The sequence below is a fragment of the Nothoprocta perdicaria genome, unplaced genomic scaffold, assembly GCF_003342845.1.
Source record: "Nothoprocta perdicaria isolate Ctin4 unplaced genomic scaffold, notPer1 scaffold_369, whole genome shotgun sequence".
NCBI lineage: Eukaryota > Metazoa > Chordata > Aves > Tinamiformes > Tinamidae > Nothoprocta > Nothoprocta perdicaria.
In genome coordinates, this window is record NW_020455609.1 from 218,859 (window position 1) to 233,286 (window position 14,428).

The window sequence follows — 14,428 nt, forward strand, 5'->3', positions numbered from 1 at the left end:
TCAATAGAAAGTGGTATCACAAAAGGCTTCTACTCAAGCCTACAGAGAGTATAGGCCAGTGTAAAGTAATGCCAGTGCCTTAGGCAATGGGTACCCTCCAACTCATGGGCTCTTTGCCTCTTTTGGAGGGTTCTCCATGGGACTGCTCTCCTCCCCGTGAGGAAGGACCCTCCGTGAAGGGAAGGCTGCACATCTGCTGCCCTTGGTCCCTCTCAGTGTTTTCCCTGCAGAGGCGGCTTCTCGCCCCTGCTCTGCCTGCTGCGGCCAGCTGCAGAGCGTGGGAGCCGGCTGTCCTGGCGGCCAGGGTCTTCTCTGCCCCTGCTCTGCACTCTCTGCAGAGAGAGACCCACGCGAGGTCCCTCTGCAGCTGTGTAGGGACATGTGGGGTCTAATGGGGTGGTTAAGGGAGGCCAGGGAGCGTCTGTGTCTAGGCTTATGGGTCACCCTAGATTATGGGTCACCTGAGAAGCTGGAGAGGAGAAAGTGGCAGTACAAGGCATGCCAGCAGCAAGTATGGGGCAGCAACCTGTAGGGCAGCAGGGAGGAATAGGAGGGATGAGGGAGCAGGAGGCTGTGGGGCTCGGAGGAGCTRCAGAAGTCCTGGTTGTTGGCAGACACCTACAAGTGGCAGGTAAGGGCACCAAGGAAGGGCCCCAGAGTGCATCTAGCTGAGCTCTAGGGCCGTGCAGCTATGGGGCCACCGAGGTCAGGTCAGGCCGCACATCCTCGGCACTGCTAAGAGGTTAGCCCAGCTCACAGGGTTGCTTATCACTGAAAGGAGCAGGAGCTTGCTTTGCTCATGTCTGCCTGGGCAGAGACAGGGCTGTGAGAGCAGCTCCTAYGTCCTGGCCACGTCCTCTGCTCTTCACCTGAACCCCTTGCTGGGCAGGTCTTGAGGTGAGCACCATCAACAATGATAGCTCCCTTCTTTTGTGTTGGCCAGGACAGATCAGGCTTGAAATTGCTCAGAGTAGAAACCCAGCAGCTGTATGGCTCTTTGGAGCATGGAGCAAATGGGAGGATGGAGAACCCAGCGTTTGCCAGCTCATTTCCTCCTCAGAGTTGTTCATCTGGACTAACTGGCCTGTTAGCTTAGACTAACTGGCCCTGGAAGCTGCCTTGTGCCCACAGAGCCACCCTCGCACACACGTATATGTGGGCAGAGACCCTGTGCCTGCAGGTGCRCGCTCGCCCTCGTGCACAGACCCGCATCCTCCACGTTCATACATGCACACGGGGAGATTCACAGACGTGCAGTGCTGTGTCTGGCTGCTCTCACTGAACTGGGTGAAACCAGCACCACATGGCTGCAGGAGCCTCACAGGGCACGTGGACCAGCTGGATCCATCAGCAGGACACGGATTTCCAACCAGAGTGAGAATGATGCCTGGGCAGCCCAGAGGGTCCCGCTGGCCTGTTCCAGAGGTTCCCCTATACTTAAAAAACAAAATCATCATGACCACAAATTGCCGACATGATACAACAATTAAACATCTGTCATCTGCTCAGGGGGCAGAGGGCACGGGAATGCCTTGGACTCCATCACCCCACACATTATTGTAGCCTGAGCTCATAGTTTAGGTGGCTGCTTCTAGCCTGCTTTGCACTCTGGTTCCTTGGCAAGGCAGAGCATGGCATGCCTAAGTGGAATGTGTCCTCCAGGGCATTCTCACAGCGCCCACAACTGTGGACAACTTTGTAAACTGTGTTTACTTTGAGTTGTGATCCAAGGCCTTGCTCTGCTGTTGTATTCTTGGGAGATCCTTCTGTGGCCACCACGTCACTGAGGCTTTGCTCCAGCAAGGGCTCCTTGTCCAGTGGCTTCCAGCATGATTGACACTGCTCTGGGGCAAGGCCTCCGCTACCCCGCAGTTGACCCAGTTCAGTTTTTCCTAGCTGTTCCCAATAAGGGGTGCCCTGGGATGCCAAGTCTGCACTGGTGCAGGACCAGCCTGTGCCAGGGCTGGTGTAACCAGCTCTTCCCGGTCACCTGGTCAGTCCTTCACAGGATGAGGCAGTAGCGCTCCCTTCAATGTTCCCCTCYGCCTGTGTTTCCCACTGAGCCACAGCCTGGGCTAGCACCATCCTGGCCRTCTCACCCCATTCCCCTTGGCACCAAGGGGAACATCAGGACATGCTTGGAGCAGGGTGCCAGGCAGCTCGTGTCAGCCAGGTGCCCTCCCGCCCCCGCCAGCTGAAAGCTCCCATGCACACACACCGATCCCTTTATTGTTCTGCTGGAAACCAGAGCAGCACCGGATCCCGAGGAAAGCACGAGAGAGGTGCACAAGGGACCACGAGCGGAGGCAACAGGGCCCTGCTGCGAGGCCAGGCTCCTCACAACACTGCTTCGGGAAGGGGTCCCCAGGCRTCGTGGGGCTGGAGTCTGCCCGTGGACATGAACCTGACACACAGGAGATGTTTGCAGGGGGTGGTCCTGGAGATGGGGATCAGAGGGCCCATGGGGCACTTTCTGGGCTAGAGTGCAGCCAGACTGAATGCAGGGCTGGAAGAGCAGGACCCCAGCGCCCTACCCTGCGCTGCTGCAAAGCCTGAGCAAGAACCCYGGATTCACCTGCAGACCATCCAGTTGTGAACCTTAGAGAGACACCAGGGACTGGCCAGAAGGCCTTACAGCAGCAAAGGGATATCCAGGTGGCAGAAAACCTYCTTCCCTCTCCCATGGTGTGCCCAGCCTCTCCTCAGGGCACACAGATCCTTAGCCACCCCTGTCACCTGCAGCAGGACTTCTCCATGGGCCACCACAGCCCTGCTGCAAGGGGACCAGGGCCATCTTCTGCCRTCTTCCCAGTCCTCAAACTGAGGCTCCCATGGGCAGGGGGCCCAGTGCCCCAGGGGCAGCATCTCCTGTTGCCTAGGGTAGGGGGGATCTACGATGAAGGAGCTGGGAGCAGTGGGGCCCAGGGGACATCCCCCTTGGTGCCAACCCCCCATGGGTGCAGGCAGGCACTGGCCCGTGGCGCAGGCTGCCCGCGAGGGCTCAGGCCTCGTGGTCACTCATGTTGAGGTGGTCCTCAGGCAAGCCAGTCTCGTCGATGTTCTCCAGCGAGTCGGCGTGCTGCACCGACAGCTCGTCCAGGCTGACGCTGGGCAGCGTGTTCTGCTCCGGGTACACCCAGGGCTTGTACTCGGGGTCGTGCTTGTGCTTCCACTCTGGGTATTTCAGCCCCGCTTTGTAAATTTTCTTCATCGCCTGTGGGTAGACCTGGTTCAGCCCGTCACAGCCACCCTGAGTGGGTTGCCCTGCTGTACCCACTGCACTCACACCAGTGCCCGAGCACCCGGCAGGGATGGAGCCAGCCCAGCACATGGGAACAGCTCCCCGCTTCCCTGCTGCTTGCCTGGGGTGCTGGGCAGAGGATAGGGGTGCTTCCTTGGACGCCTGGGTTCCTGAGACCTGTCTGCATGTCCAGTGCATGTTCAGCAGCTGCTCTGGTCACCTTGCATCTGCTCTGCCTCTACCCAATGAGCAGCCTCAGAGCAATTCATCATCTCATGAGACACAGGGCTGGGCATGGACTGGGGCGGTGGGGAGCGGGACTGAGAGCTCACAGTCCAGCAGGACCAGTCTGAGGCTGACCCTAGGCCTGTGATGCCGGTGTCCCTGGCAATGCCACCAAATCAGAGCTGAGCACAACCTGCCCAGCCTGCGTGGGCCGGGAAGCGGCATGGAAATCCCAGACAGGCTCCTGGCACCTTGTGGGATATCAAAGGGTCTCCAATGACTGGCCAATGTTTTGTTGCCTTCACACAGACTCCCCTTCCTCCAGGTATTGCRCCCCATGCACTTGACTTACCTTTGGTGCCACAAACTGGGAGACTCGGTTCACCACCCACTTTGGCAGCGACCCTGCAAGAGTCAAAAACCACAGGAGGAGACACCGTGAGCCTCTGACATCCATCCCTGCCAATGTGTTGACCCAGTGGCAGCCCTTGCCTGGGCTGYCAGGTCCCCCCGATGCCGAACAGAGCTGCAGTAGCAGCATCCCCTGGGAGATGTCCCCTCAGCCCCGGGCTGCCCCCCATTCCCAAGGCTCTGTGTTTCATGCAGCACCCTGAGGGTGATGGAAGCCATGGAAGGTGAGCTCTGGGAGGACTGCAGAGCCAGGCCAGGTGGGTGCCCAGCCTCAAGGACAGGCCTCCCCTTACGCTGCCACGCACCTCGGGGGTCCACCTGGGTAAGGTAGTAGAGGACGCAGGCACTGGTGCCATTCGCCTTGATCAGGTAGCCTGTCTGCAAGGACACRGCCCTCACGAAGTCCTTCCGGGGAGGGTATTTCTGCGGAGAGAAGCCACACAGCTCAGAGCCTGCTTGGAGCCGCTGCCTGGCCCCGTGCTTCGTGCCCGGACCTGCGGCCCCTGCATCCCCGCACGGGGCCTTCCTGGCTGCACACTCACCGGGTGCTTCACGCTGTAGTTGATGATGATGTAGTCATTGCCAAGGGGCAGCCAGGAGCGCAGGGTGACAAAATCTCTGTTCTTCAGGGGGCTTGGGCACTTCCCTGCGGAAAGAGCCCGTTACCACCCAGACCTGCTGCCCCCGTAGGCCTGCATGTCCGTGCATGCCCGCAGGGTTGGTGGGGACCCAGGGGCGCCCCGGGGCACACGGATGCTCACAGGAGTAGTATCCCACGTCGGCATTGACAGTCAAGCGCCCGATGTCGTAGGTCTCGATCATGTTCGAGTCCCACTTCTTGCGGTAGTGGGTATCATGCAGCACATCGTAGAGCGTCTCGGCAGGGACGTCCTTGCAGGAGATGCGGGTCTGCAGAGAACAGCAGGGCTGGGCAGCATGAACACGACACAGACAGCTGGTCACAGAGCAGGGACCCTGCCTGCCTGCCTGGGGGCCCTCAGCTTGTCAYGGGGTGACAAGTGCATCATGGCCCTGTGTCACCTTTGTGGGCTGGCTGTGATTCCTGTGCACAAAGACAGGATGCTGGCAGGGTGGAAGGACCCTTTGCTCTCATACTGGATCATCTCATTGTGGCACATGGGTTATCTGAGCCCATAGTGGAGGAGCAGCCAGTGCCAGTAGAAAAAGCAGCAAGAACAGGGGCTCCTGCTYGGTGTGTTTCCATCCCAGCCTTGCCCCCTCAATCCGTTTGCCTGAAAACCAAGCAAATGGCCATTCCTGCCTTGGCTAAATCACCGTGGTGTGCTCAGGTGTGCCAGGATCTGGTTTCCCTCCCTGTGCTGGTGGGCTGGTAAGGTTTGCAGGGCCCCTGGTGTAACCAGAGATGTGGAGCTGGGAACAGGAGCCGCAGGCCTGCACCCCGTCTGTGCAGGCACCTACATTATTGATGAACCCGGCTGGCCCTGCTCCTCTCAATGCCAGGAGGAAGGAGATGTCATCTGCTCCTCATTAGAGGCTTTGCATCTTTGATGAGGCGTTTGGCAATGCCAAGTAATTGGAGATGGCCCTTTGAACACTTGCTGGCAGGTCCCATCAATCTCAGAGAAGATTTCCCTAATGAATATGGTGATCGTGCCCGTTCTGTACCCTGCACATTGCACCCAGACCAGGCCTGGAGAAGTGCTCTGTTCCTTGGGATACACTCTAGCATTGGATGCAGCATCCAGCCCTCTCCTTCTGCTCCCTCTTCTCTGGTATCCCCCACTGAGGCTGATTTTGGTCCTACTGCTCCAGAAAGGTAAATATTGCCTCAACTTGATGCTCACATGTATTTGCTGGGCTCCTGGAAGCTCTGCTTATCACAACAGATAAACACAAAGATCTACAGCAAATCTCTGTCCTCACAGGTCCTCCTGCCTACCATGCCCAAAGGGATGCCATGCGGTGGCCACACCGGACACAACAGAATGTCACATAGTGAGATAGGACTGGAAAGACACAGAGCCCAAAACCCATCAGGGAGGAAGTTTCCACAGTGAGGAAGTCAGGYGGGAAAGGTCAGAATCAACCTATGCCCAAACTTGCAGTGTCTGGCCTCTCCAGATAACTATGCTTATCTGACCTAAAAGACCGGTGCTGTTCTGCTGAAAAAGCACCAGCCTAGTGCAGTTTGAGACTTTTCAGGCCAGTTCTTCCTCCCACAAACCAGGGTCATCTCCTCCATCCCTTCTTTTAGGAATGGTCCCTGGAAAGTGCTATATTTTSCACTGTGCCCAGGCTCTGCTTGGCACTGGGGGAAATCCACACCAGGGAGGTATTACCAATGAAAYAGGCTGGGTGACGCTGGGAGAATGCTCAGACCCCACTGCATTGACCAGAAACCTCTTATCTGTGGGTGTAAATGGCTGTTTGCAAAGGGGGRTATCATTTGTGTTCCCTCTACAGGGCTGTGCTTGTCTGAACTTCATTGAAGTCCATCAGTTTCCTGGTATCCCATTTAAGTCATGCTGAATAGTTGCCCTGCCCCCATAATTAGGTGTTGCCCTCAGATTTACTGAGWGAGCGCTCAATCCCATCATCCCAGTCCAATGAAAGAGTCAAAGAGAATGGAATCCAGCATGAATCCCTACAGGATGCCACTGACAACCTGTCACCAGTTAGACTCTGTCATGAGCTGGACTTTATACCATTTGGACTCAACACCATCTTGCAAGTCTGGCTGTCTAGCCAGTTTTCCACCCATCTTATTGTGCATTTGTCCAGTCCAGACTTTGGCAATGTGGCTGTGAGGAGACCATGGGAGACCTCGTTAAAGGCTTTGCTGAAGTCGAGATATAGATCATCCTCAGCTCTCTCCGTCTCCATAATCAGTCATCTCATTGAAGAAGGCAGTCAGGTTGATCAGGCACAAGTGACCTTGCCAAATCCTTAGTGTTCTTGTGCTTCAGGTCTCTGGACATAAATTCCAGGAGGATATTCTCCATTAGCCTTCCCAGACCTCGAGTGGCTTGTAGTGCCCTAGAGCCTCCTCCTTGCCCTTCTGGAGGGTGTATGTGACATTTGCCTTTCCCCAGGCACAGTGACATCAACCAAGCCCCCCTTTGTGTCCCATCACAGATGGACTTGTGCTTGTCCACCTGGTTTAGGACCTCTCTGTATTGTCCTCTGATCCCACAAACCCACAGATTTTGCCCAAGTTTTCTAGCAGTTGTGGTGGACCACAGCCCTCCATCTGCAGAGGGGCCAGCAACTCCTCCTCCTCGCCTTCCCAGCCTGTCTGTGCTGAAGGGCCTACTCCCATCCACTGCAGCGCTGCAGCTTTGAGCTTTCCACCATGTCTCAGTGATCCCAAAGAGGCCCCAGTCCTGCAGCTGCACGTGGACATTCAGCTGCCCCTGCCTGTCTCCTGGGCTGTGCACCCCTCCACCAGAAGCTCTAAGAACACGATGGGGCCCCTCCAAATCTTTCATGCTTGCCCACAGCCCTATAGTCACTCCTGATATGCTCAGGGTCACCTAGTAGTGCCACTGTGTGTGAGCAATCAAGGGTACCAAGCGCCTTTGCTAATCATCTTGTGACAGCCCAGACCCGGGCAAGCAGCAAAGACCCCAAGACAGCAAGTCAGGTCAGTCCATGGGGGGCTCACACCCACTGCTGTGCCCAGAGGAGAGGCCAAGCCCACATGGGTGATGGGGAGGCTGCCTCCGTCTCACACTCCGGGACTCCCAACAGGGACGRTCTCCGCAGTGTAATTGATCCCAGGGCCTTCCTGCCCGTGCCCGGAGCAAGCGCGGTCGCGACTGCAGCGTGGAAGGGCTCCCGAGTGCACACACACGTGTGCAATAGCACACATTTCAGGACCCATTTTTGGGGAAAAACCCAGCCAGACCCTGGTCACTGAGGGCAGAAACATCCCTGTCCTCAGGCAGGCTGCCCYAGGGTGCAGCGCTCAGCCAGGGATGGGGGCAGCACCCAGGAGCCCCGGGAGCAGCCCCAAGCCTGGAGCAAGAGGACAAGCAGCACGGCCTGGGCRGGCAGGGGCTGGGGCAGGGAAGGGCTGGCAGCCCCGTGTCTGCTGGCATCCCCTTACCTTGATCTTCTGCACGGTGCAGCTTTCCTCCTGGCCCTGGCTCCACACGGTCACGCCACCCTTGTTGTAGCGACAGTGCCAGCCTTCCAGGTTCTCGCACTGATCCCGGAAGGAGCTGAAGTCGGAGTCATCGGGAATATAAACCATCTCCCCTCCTCTGGACATGGGGCTGAGGTGCCGGGCACACGGGCGCTGGGTGCAGGAGGCTCTGTGCGCCTCACCCCCTCCGCAGCCCGGGGACACCTCGGTGGCTCTGCCCTTGAGCTCCGTCACGCTGCGTGCCTGCCCCGGCTCACAGGGCCCCYCTCCTCCCCTGAGCCCGCAGCCCGTGTCCTCGGCGGGGGACACCGGCCATGCCAGGGACGGGTGGGAAAGGCGTCCAAGCTCCCCGGCCACGCTGCACGGCGCCGAGCAGCAGGGAGCAAGGCTTCTTCTCTGCAGTTCCTAAGGCAGCTGCTGGAGGCTCGGATATCTTCCCCGGCTGGCTACATAGATCACATTTCTCCCCGGCTGGCTGTCAGCTCTTCTATTATTCAGCAGGTAACAGCGCTCAGGTAGCTCGGTTTCCAGGGCAGAGCTGCCCCGGCTCCCAGAGCCCCTGGCCCTCCTGGCCCCGCGCTCCCCTTGCCGGCACGCTGGCAATCTCTGTGCTTGACTTTGCAGCACCAGCTTGCAGAATCAGCTGATCACCTGCCAGGAGCAGCAGGCGGAAATGATGGGATCTGGCGACTGCGGGACACGGGCCAGCGCCGTTCCTGGAGAGCTCGCCATGGGGCTGCAGGTTCAAAGCTAGGTCGGCCCTGGCTTTGACCACTTTCGTCTTGGAGACCTCAAAGGAGGGATATCCTCTACCTCCCTGTTACCAACCAGCAGGATTGGGGCCCTGCTGAGCCCATTGCATCCCAGCCTGGATATAGACCTGGGCTTATAGACCCCTGCACAGAACTTTACACTTTTCCCTGTGAAATCCATGAGGTTTCTCTAGCTCTCCTTGATGTATTCTCCCAGCTGAGGCCTTTTCCCTTTTGCAAGCTGACCCCAAGCTCCTTTTTCTCAAAAATACCCATTCCTGGCTCTGTGAAAGCCCCTACTGCATCTCCGTGTGCTGCAATGGGTGCCCCAGGGCACTACTCACCTACTTCATCCTGCTCGTCCTCATTCACCTGCCCAGTGTCTCTGCTGGGACTCAACTCCTCACTGGATTTCCCTAAGGAAGCTCTATCCACCTCCATCCACCCCTCCTTGCCCTGCTCTCTGTTCTCCTTGCCTCTCTAGTCTCCCGAGGCCAGGCTTTTGCTGGGCTCCTAACCATAGTCCTTGAAGAGCTAGGGATGGAGAACAAAGCTGGCTTCCCCCCAGAACATCCCTGCTATCTCACACGGTTCCTCTCCGATTCTCATTTTCAGGCTGTTTCTTGGCAGGCAGCCTCTTCCTCAGATCTTTCCATAACATCAACTGACTCTGGTGACCAGCGGCTCGGGCATATCTCTCCGTTCACGACTGCACCCTTCGGTGGTGCTGCAGGCAGGGAGAAAGGCGTTGGGATGCAGTCGCTGGCAAAGTTTCGCCTGGCAGAGGGTTGGGAAGCTGCTTGGCAGGAGATGGGGGAACGGCTGATGGGCAGTGCTGAGAACCTGCCTTGGAGCATCTGCCCGGGCTGGAGCGCGGGCGCTTCTCCGCACCGACAGCCTTGATGAGCGGGCTGCGGATTTCACCGCTTACGTTGTCTGCTCGGCATGCTGCGGCCTTCTGCTGGGCAGCAGAGCTGCCAAATGCCACRGTTGGATGAGGAGGTGCCGCAGCAAGAAGCGAGCGTTGGGGACAAGATCCTGCCTTGCGGACAATGCAGGAGAAAGACACTGGAATGACCTTGGGGCTGCGCCCAGARGCCCGTGAAGCAAGAAGCAGGACAGCTGGGTGGCTGTGTGGACTAGAGCTCCAGTCCATGCCACTGATTTAGAGACCGATGAGCTACATGCGTGCACACGGGGACGCGTGTGCGTGCACACAGGTGTGTGTGTGTGTGCACGCGTGAGCACGTGCGGGTAACGCTGTGCAGTCCACTCAACCCTGCAGTTTGCAGACTCASTCTGCAGAGCCCACACATGGTGCACAGGAGAGAGGCTCTGTGCATGGGGCTGCATTTCCTCCTGCAGCTGAGATACTGGAGCAGTTCTTTCCTTGTGATGGGATGGAAGGTTGAATGGAAAGTGCTTTCTTCTCTTCCTGCASCTGCATCCACAGCCCCAGGGCTGCTGTTCGGTCTGGATGGCAGTGCAGCTGCCCGAGAGCACGTGGTCACTGCCCTGTGTCCCGTTCCTGCCACCTGCTGCGCTCAGACAGGTTCCCTCAACCCACCTGCTATTGCAAGCATGGTCTTCAGGGTTTAAACCAGCCCCGTTCACCTCTATCCTTGGCTCTTCCGGACCTGAGAACTGGATCYGGGTGTCACAACCTCAGCCATACTCTGGGAATCAAAGCAGGAAAATAAATATYGAATAGGGCACTGTGGCAACTGGTCAGCTTGGTTTGGACTTTGGCAGTACAAGGACTGGCCCTTCTTGGGCTTGCTGAACTGCCCCTTAGCTCTGTGTTGGCGTGGACACCCTGTCTGGGGTCCGTGGTATCTCCCTGTCTGCCAAACAAGTTCTCCTCTTGCCTTCCCTCAGGAGGGATCGGTGTCAGAGGGAAGAATCCTCCAGCCTCAGTGACCTCTTTTCTTATCTGCTCCCAGTTTGTAACAGGGTTTGGGAGCCAGCAGCGCTCTTGTCTCAGCTGCACCAGCATCCTCCAACCTTTCCTCTGCTGGGAGCCTGTGGATGCTAATGGAGAGAGCGGGAGACGACTGCAGGGAATGTAAAGCAGCACATTAGTGTAACCTTGCATCTGTCACACATCGCTTCCCTTTTCTTTGTGAGCATTGAATATCAAACACACTGTCGCTGAAATGGCCTTGAGTACCTGGCTTGGTAATGGCTATCTCAGGAGCTCTCTGRCAAGCGTTTCGCGGGGTGTCCCTGCTGTATGACGGCTGTGTCCTTCCCGCTCGACACCCCAGTGCTCTGCTCCAGCGCGGCAGGCAGAGGGAGCACGGGATCAGGGCARGGAGCTCAGCACTGCAGAGGGGAGGAGATGGGGGAGGCTGGGAATGTCGCATGCTGGATCTGCCCCCTCTAGCAAGACCTGGGCCTGAAGGAGATGAACCTGAACGGCCAATTTGGTGTGAGGGCCTGTTGGGAGATGGCTGGGGTCTAGGTGCATCCCCGTCGCAGGTGCCTTCTGGGCACCACATCCATTGCTACTCTGATTTCCACCCCGGGGCTAGCAGCATAACCCTGCTTCTCATCCTAGGTTTTGGTGAAACGCTCATTCTCATTAGCCATGGGATTCCCAGAGCTGCTGGTGACCCCATTAGCTGGCATGGAACTGAATCCCCTGGGGAGATGCTGTGCCCTTGCTTAGTGCTGCTCTGCTCCAGGGGAAAGGCTTGCGTTTCACGAGGAGGCACCTCTCTCTCTGAGATGTTCTCCCAGCACAGCCCCGAACCAGTATCTGGGCATCGCCAAGACATGTCCACTGGGTCTGATCATGCAGGACCCCACATTTGGTGGGACTCTCAAGCTGCAGTGTGTGCATGGGTGGTGGGGGATGGCTCTGCCAGCATGTCCACAGGACCCCTGCATGTCCCACAGCCACCAGCTCCATGAGTGACCAGAGCAGGGGCCCTGCTGGGGGACCAAGGGATGCTGAGGGCCCTTGCTCAGAGTGTGGCAGGGTGGACACACCTCCCATCCTGACAAACTGTGTCAGGAACAAAGCAAAGACCTGATCCCTAAACCCTCCTTCAAGTATCTTTACAGACTATTGAAAACGTTGTCCCTCTGAGCTTGCAGGAAAGCGTCAAGGTATGAGAGAGCCCAACTGAGGCTCCCCATTACCCTTAAATGCTCATGGGGGCCTCTTGGTGCTCCTGAGAGCCACTTTCCTCCTGGCTTATCTGGAAATGGAAATGCGCATCCTAGGGATCAGACCCCTCAGCCGGATGAGTTGTCACCAAGGGAAGGGGAAAACTTCTCAAGAGCCRTCAACCCCCTCTGCATCAACTACTCCCTCTCTGAGAATCAGCTTTGAAAGACTGTTTAGATTGAAGTGAAAACGCTTTTCCCACAGAAAATGGTTATGCTTTGGATTTATGTGAACTGCAGGGCTGGCTCTACACAGATACTTCTTGTTCCACCAGTTTTTACCTCCTGGGATATGAATGTGAGAGTTAGAAGGAAAAGCTGAAGAGGGCYTGGGAGGTTCTTGGCCTTGGGAAGTCCATCTGGAGCAGTAACCAAGGGCTGCAACCTGCCACGCAGCGTTGGCAGGTTGTGCCATGCAGGTTAGCAGGGTACCAAAGATCTGAGGACCAGAGCAAAGCTGTGCTAAGTCTCTGAGAGACTTCAGGTCATGCCAGCACTTGGTYGGTCTGTCTAACCTTTGGAGGACATGAGGAGAGGCAGAGAAGTGGAGAAAAACAGACATCTTAGTTTAGGAATTGTACAAGGCTTGAAGGCTCCAGGGCTGCAGGGAAACACAAAGGTCCAGAGGGATCCTGGAGCACTGGGGCTGCAGGGACACGAGGAGGCCTGGTGAGACTCCAGAGCTCCTAAGCTGCAGGGACACACAGGCATCCAGGAATATCCGTGGGCTGCAGGAACCCAGGGACTGGTGAGATCCCAGAGCTCCGGGACTGCAGGGATGCACAGGGACCTGAAGAGATGCTATAGCCCTGGGGCTGCAGGGACACACAGGCACCCGGTGAGACCCTAGAGACCCAAGAATGCACGGAACCATAGGGACCTGGTGAGACCCCAGAGCACTGCGGCTGCAGGGCCCTTGTGAGATCCCAATGTCCTGGGGCAGCAGGGACAAAAAAGGACCTGCCAAAATCCCAGAGCTCCGGAGCTGTAGGGACRCACAGGGACCCAGTGAAACCTCAGAGCCCCAAAGATGCAGGGACCCACAGGSACCTGGAGAGATCCCATAGCCTCGAGTCTTGCTGTCGCAGGGACACATTGGGACTGGTGGGAGCCCCTAGCCCCAGGGCTGCAGGGACACACGGGGACAAGTGAGACCCCATAGCCCCGAGGCTGCAGAGACCCCCAGGGAGCTGGTGGGACCCCCACGCTGTAGCTCGCAGCGATGCAGTCGAGGACAACCCGTGCTGTTGCAGTCTGGTCATCGCCCACTGGGTGTCACGCGCGCTCCACGAGGGACAGGCCTGGGACAGCCCACGGGAACCACGCGGGGGGCTTCACCCACCGGCCGCCGGCGACCACCGCTGCCGTGAGCGGCGTCCTGGGGAGACRCCAAGTCCTGCAGGGCCGGAGCTCAGGTACCGGGGGGATTTGCACCTCTGCCCCAGGCTTTGGGATCCCGTAAAGATCCCCCGGGCAGAGGGTAGGCAATGGACAAGATCTCACACAGCAGCAGGGACCTGGGGAGACCAAACCCCTGTGAACTTTGCTGCTGAGCCAAGGATGGGCTAAAGCTCCAGATGGGGTAAAGCCCCAGAAATTCTCCTCTTTCTCCTGGTTCTGACCCTTTCCTTGCCATCATGTCCTCCCAACATGCTTTGTAGAGCCCAGCCTATCCATTGTGCCCTCTTCGGCCATACCCATGGCCTTGCAGAGAGCAGGGGAGGCAGGAGGTGGCCAGGACCAGCGCTGGCAGCAGCCAGGGTGCCCAACACTGCAAGTCACAGATTCAGAAACAGGAACTGAGAGACAGCGTGGTGGCCTCATGCCTGAAGCCTAACAGGAATGACCATCACAGGTCAGGGGCTGGCAGAGGGTCCCGCTTGCAAAATCAGGTGGCATCAGTGACAAAAGGTAGGTGATGGGCAGTGCAAAGGATGACAGCTCCCACAGGATGCATTTCCCCATGGGATGCTGAATGTGGGGCACATGTCACTGAGGAGTAATGAAGGTAGGATGGAGACCCACGTGATAATACATAAYATGTCCTTGTAATGGAACATGCATCTCGTATATCCAACATATGTCTGTGCAGGACAGCACATGGGCTAATACACRTCCAGCTCTGTGCCCATAGGATCCTGCTGTACGTGTGGACCAGCACGCGTGGGACTCAGCCACCCTGATCCTCAGCACAGGGGCCTTCCCCCAYGGCCACCCTGGTCCCAGCACGAGCTCCCGTGTGAGCCGCAGGGCAATCCCAAATGCAAACGTGGGGCAGGGGCAGGTTTTGAGGCACAGGCTCCCGTGCCTTGCTCCGCTGCGGTTTTCCCAGCGAGGCGCTGCCAGAGCCCTGCGGCTGCCAGGCCAAGGCTTGTTTGCACAGCGCTTGGGCCGGGCGGCAGGATGATTTAAGGGGCCTGTGAAAAATGTAGTTATTTTTCCCCCTTTCAGCTGGAAGTCAATACGCGGGGAAAGGATGTTTAATTATCTTCGTCA

General features: G+C 57.6%; 1 protein-coding gene across 1 annotated transcript; it reads right to left on the reverse strand.

Moving 5' to 3' along the window:
* Nucleotides 1-2,427: 2,427 nt before the first annotated feature.
* LOC112951737 (START domain-containing protein 10-like) lies at nucleotides 2,428-8,132 on the reverse strand. The gene is made up of 6 exons (XM_026044500.1): nucleotides 7,968-8,132; nucleotides 4,639-4,786; nucleotides 4,420-4,523; nucleotides 4,183-4,300; nucleotides 3,819-3,871; nucleotides 2,428-3,214 (listed from the first exon to the last, which is right to left on the reverse strand). Exons 1-6 carry the CDS (start codon nucleotides 8,130-8,132, stop codon nucleotides 3,002-3,004), a joined length of 801 nt encoding a protein of 266 aa, XP_025900285.1. The 3' UTR covers nucleotides 2,428-3,001.
* Between the last annotated feature and the right edge of the window lie 6,296 nt (nucleotides 8,133-14,428).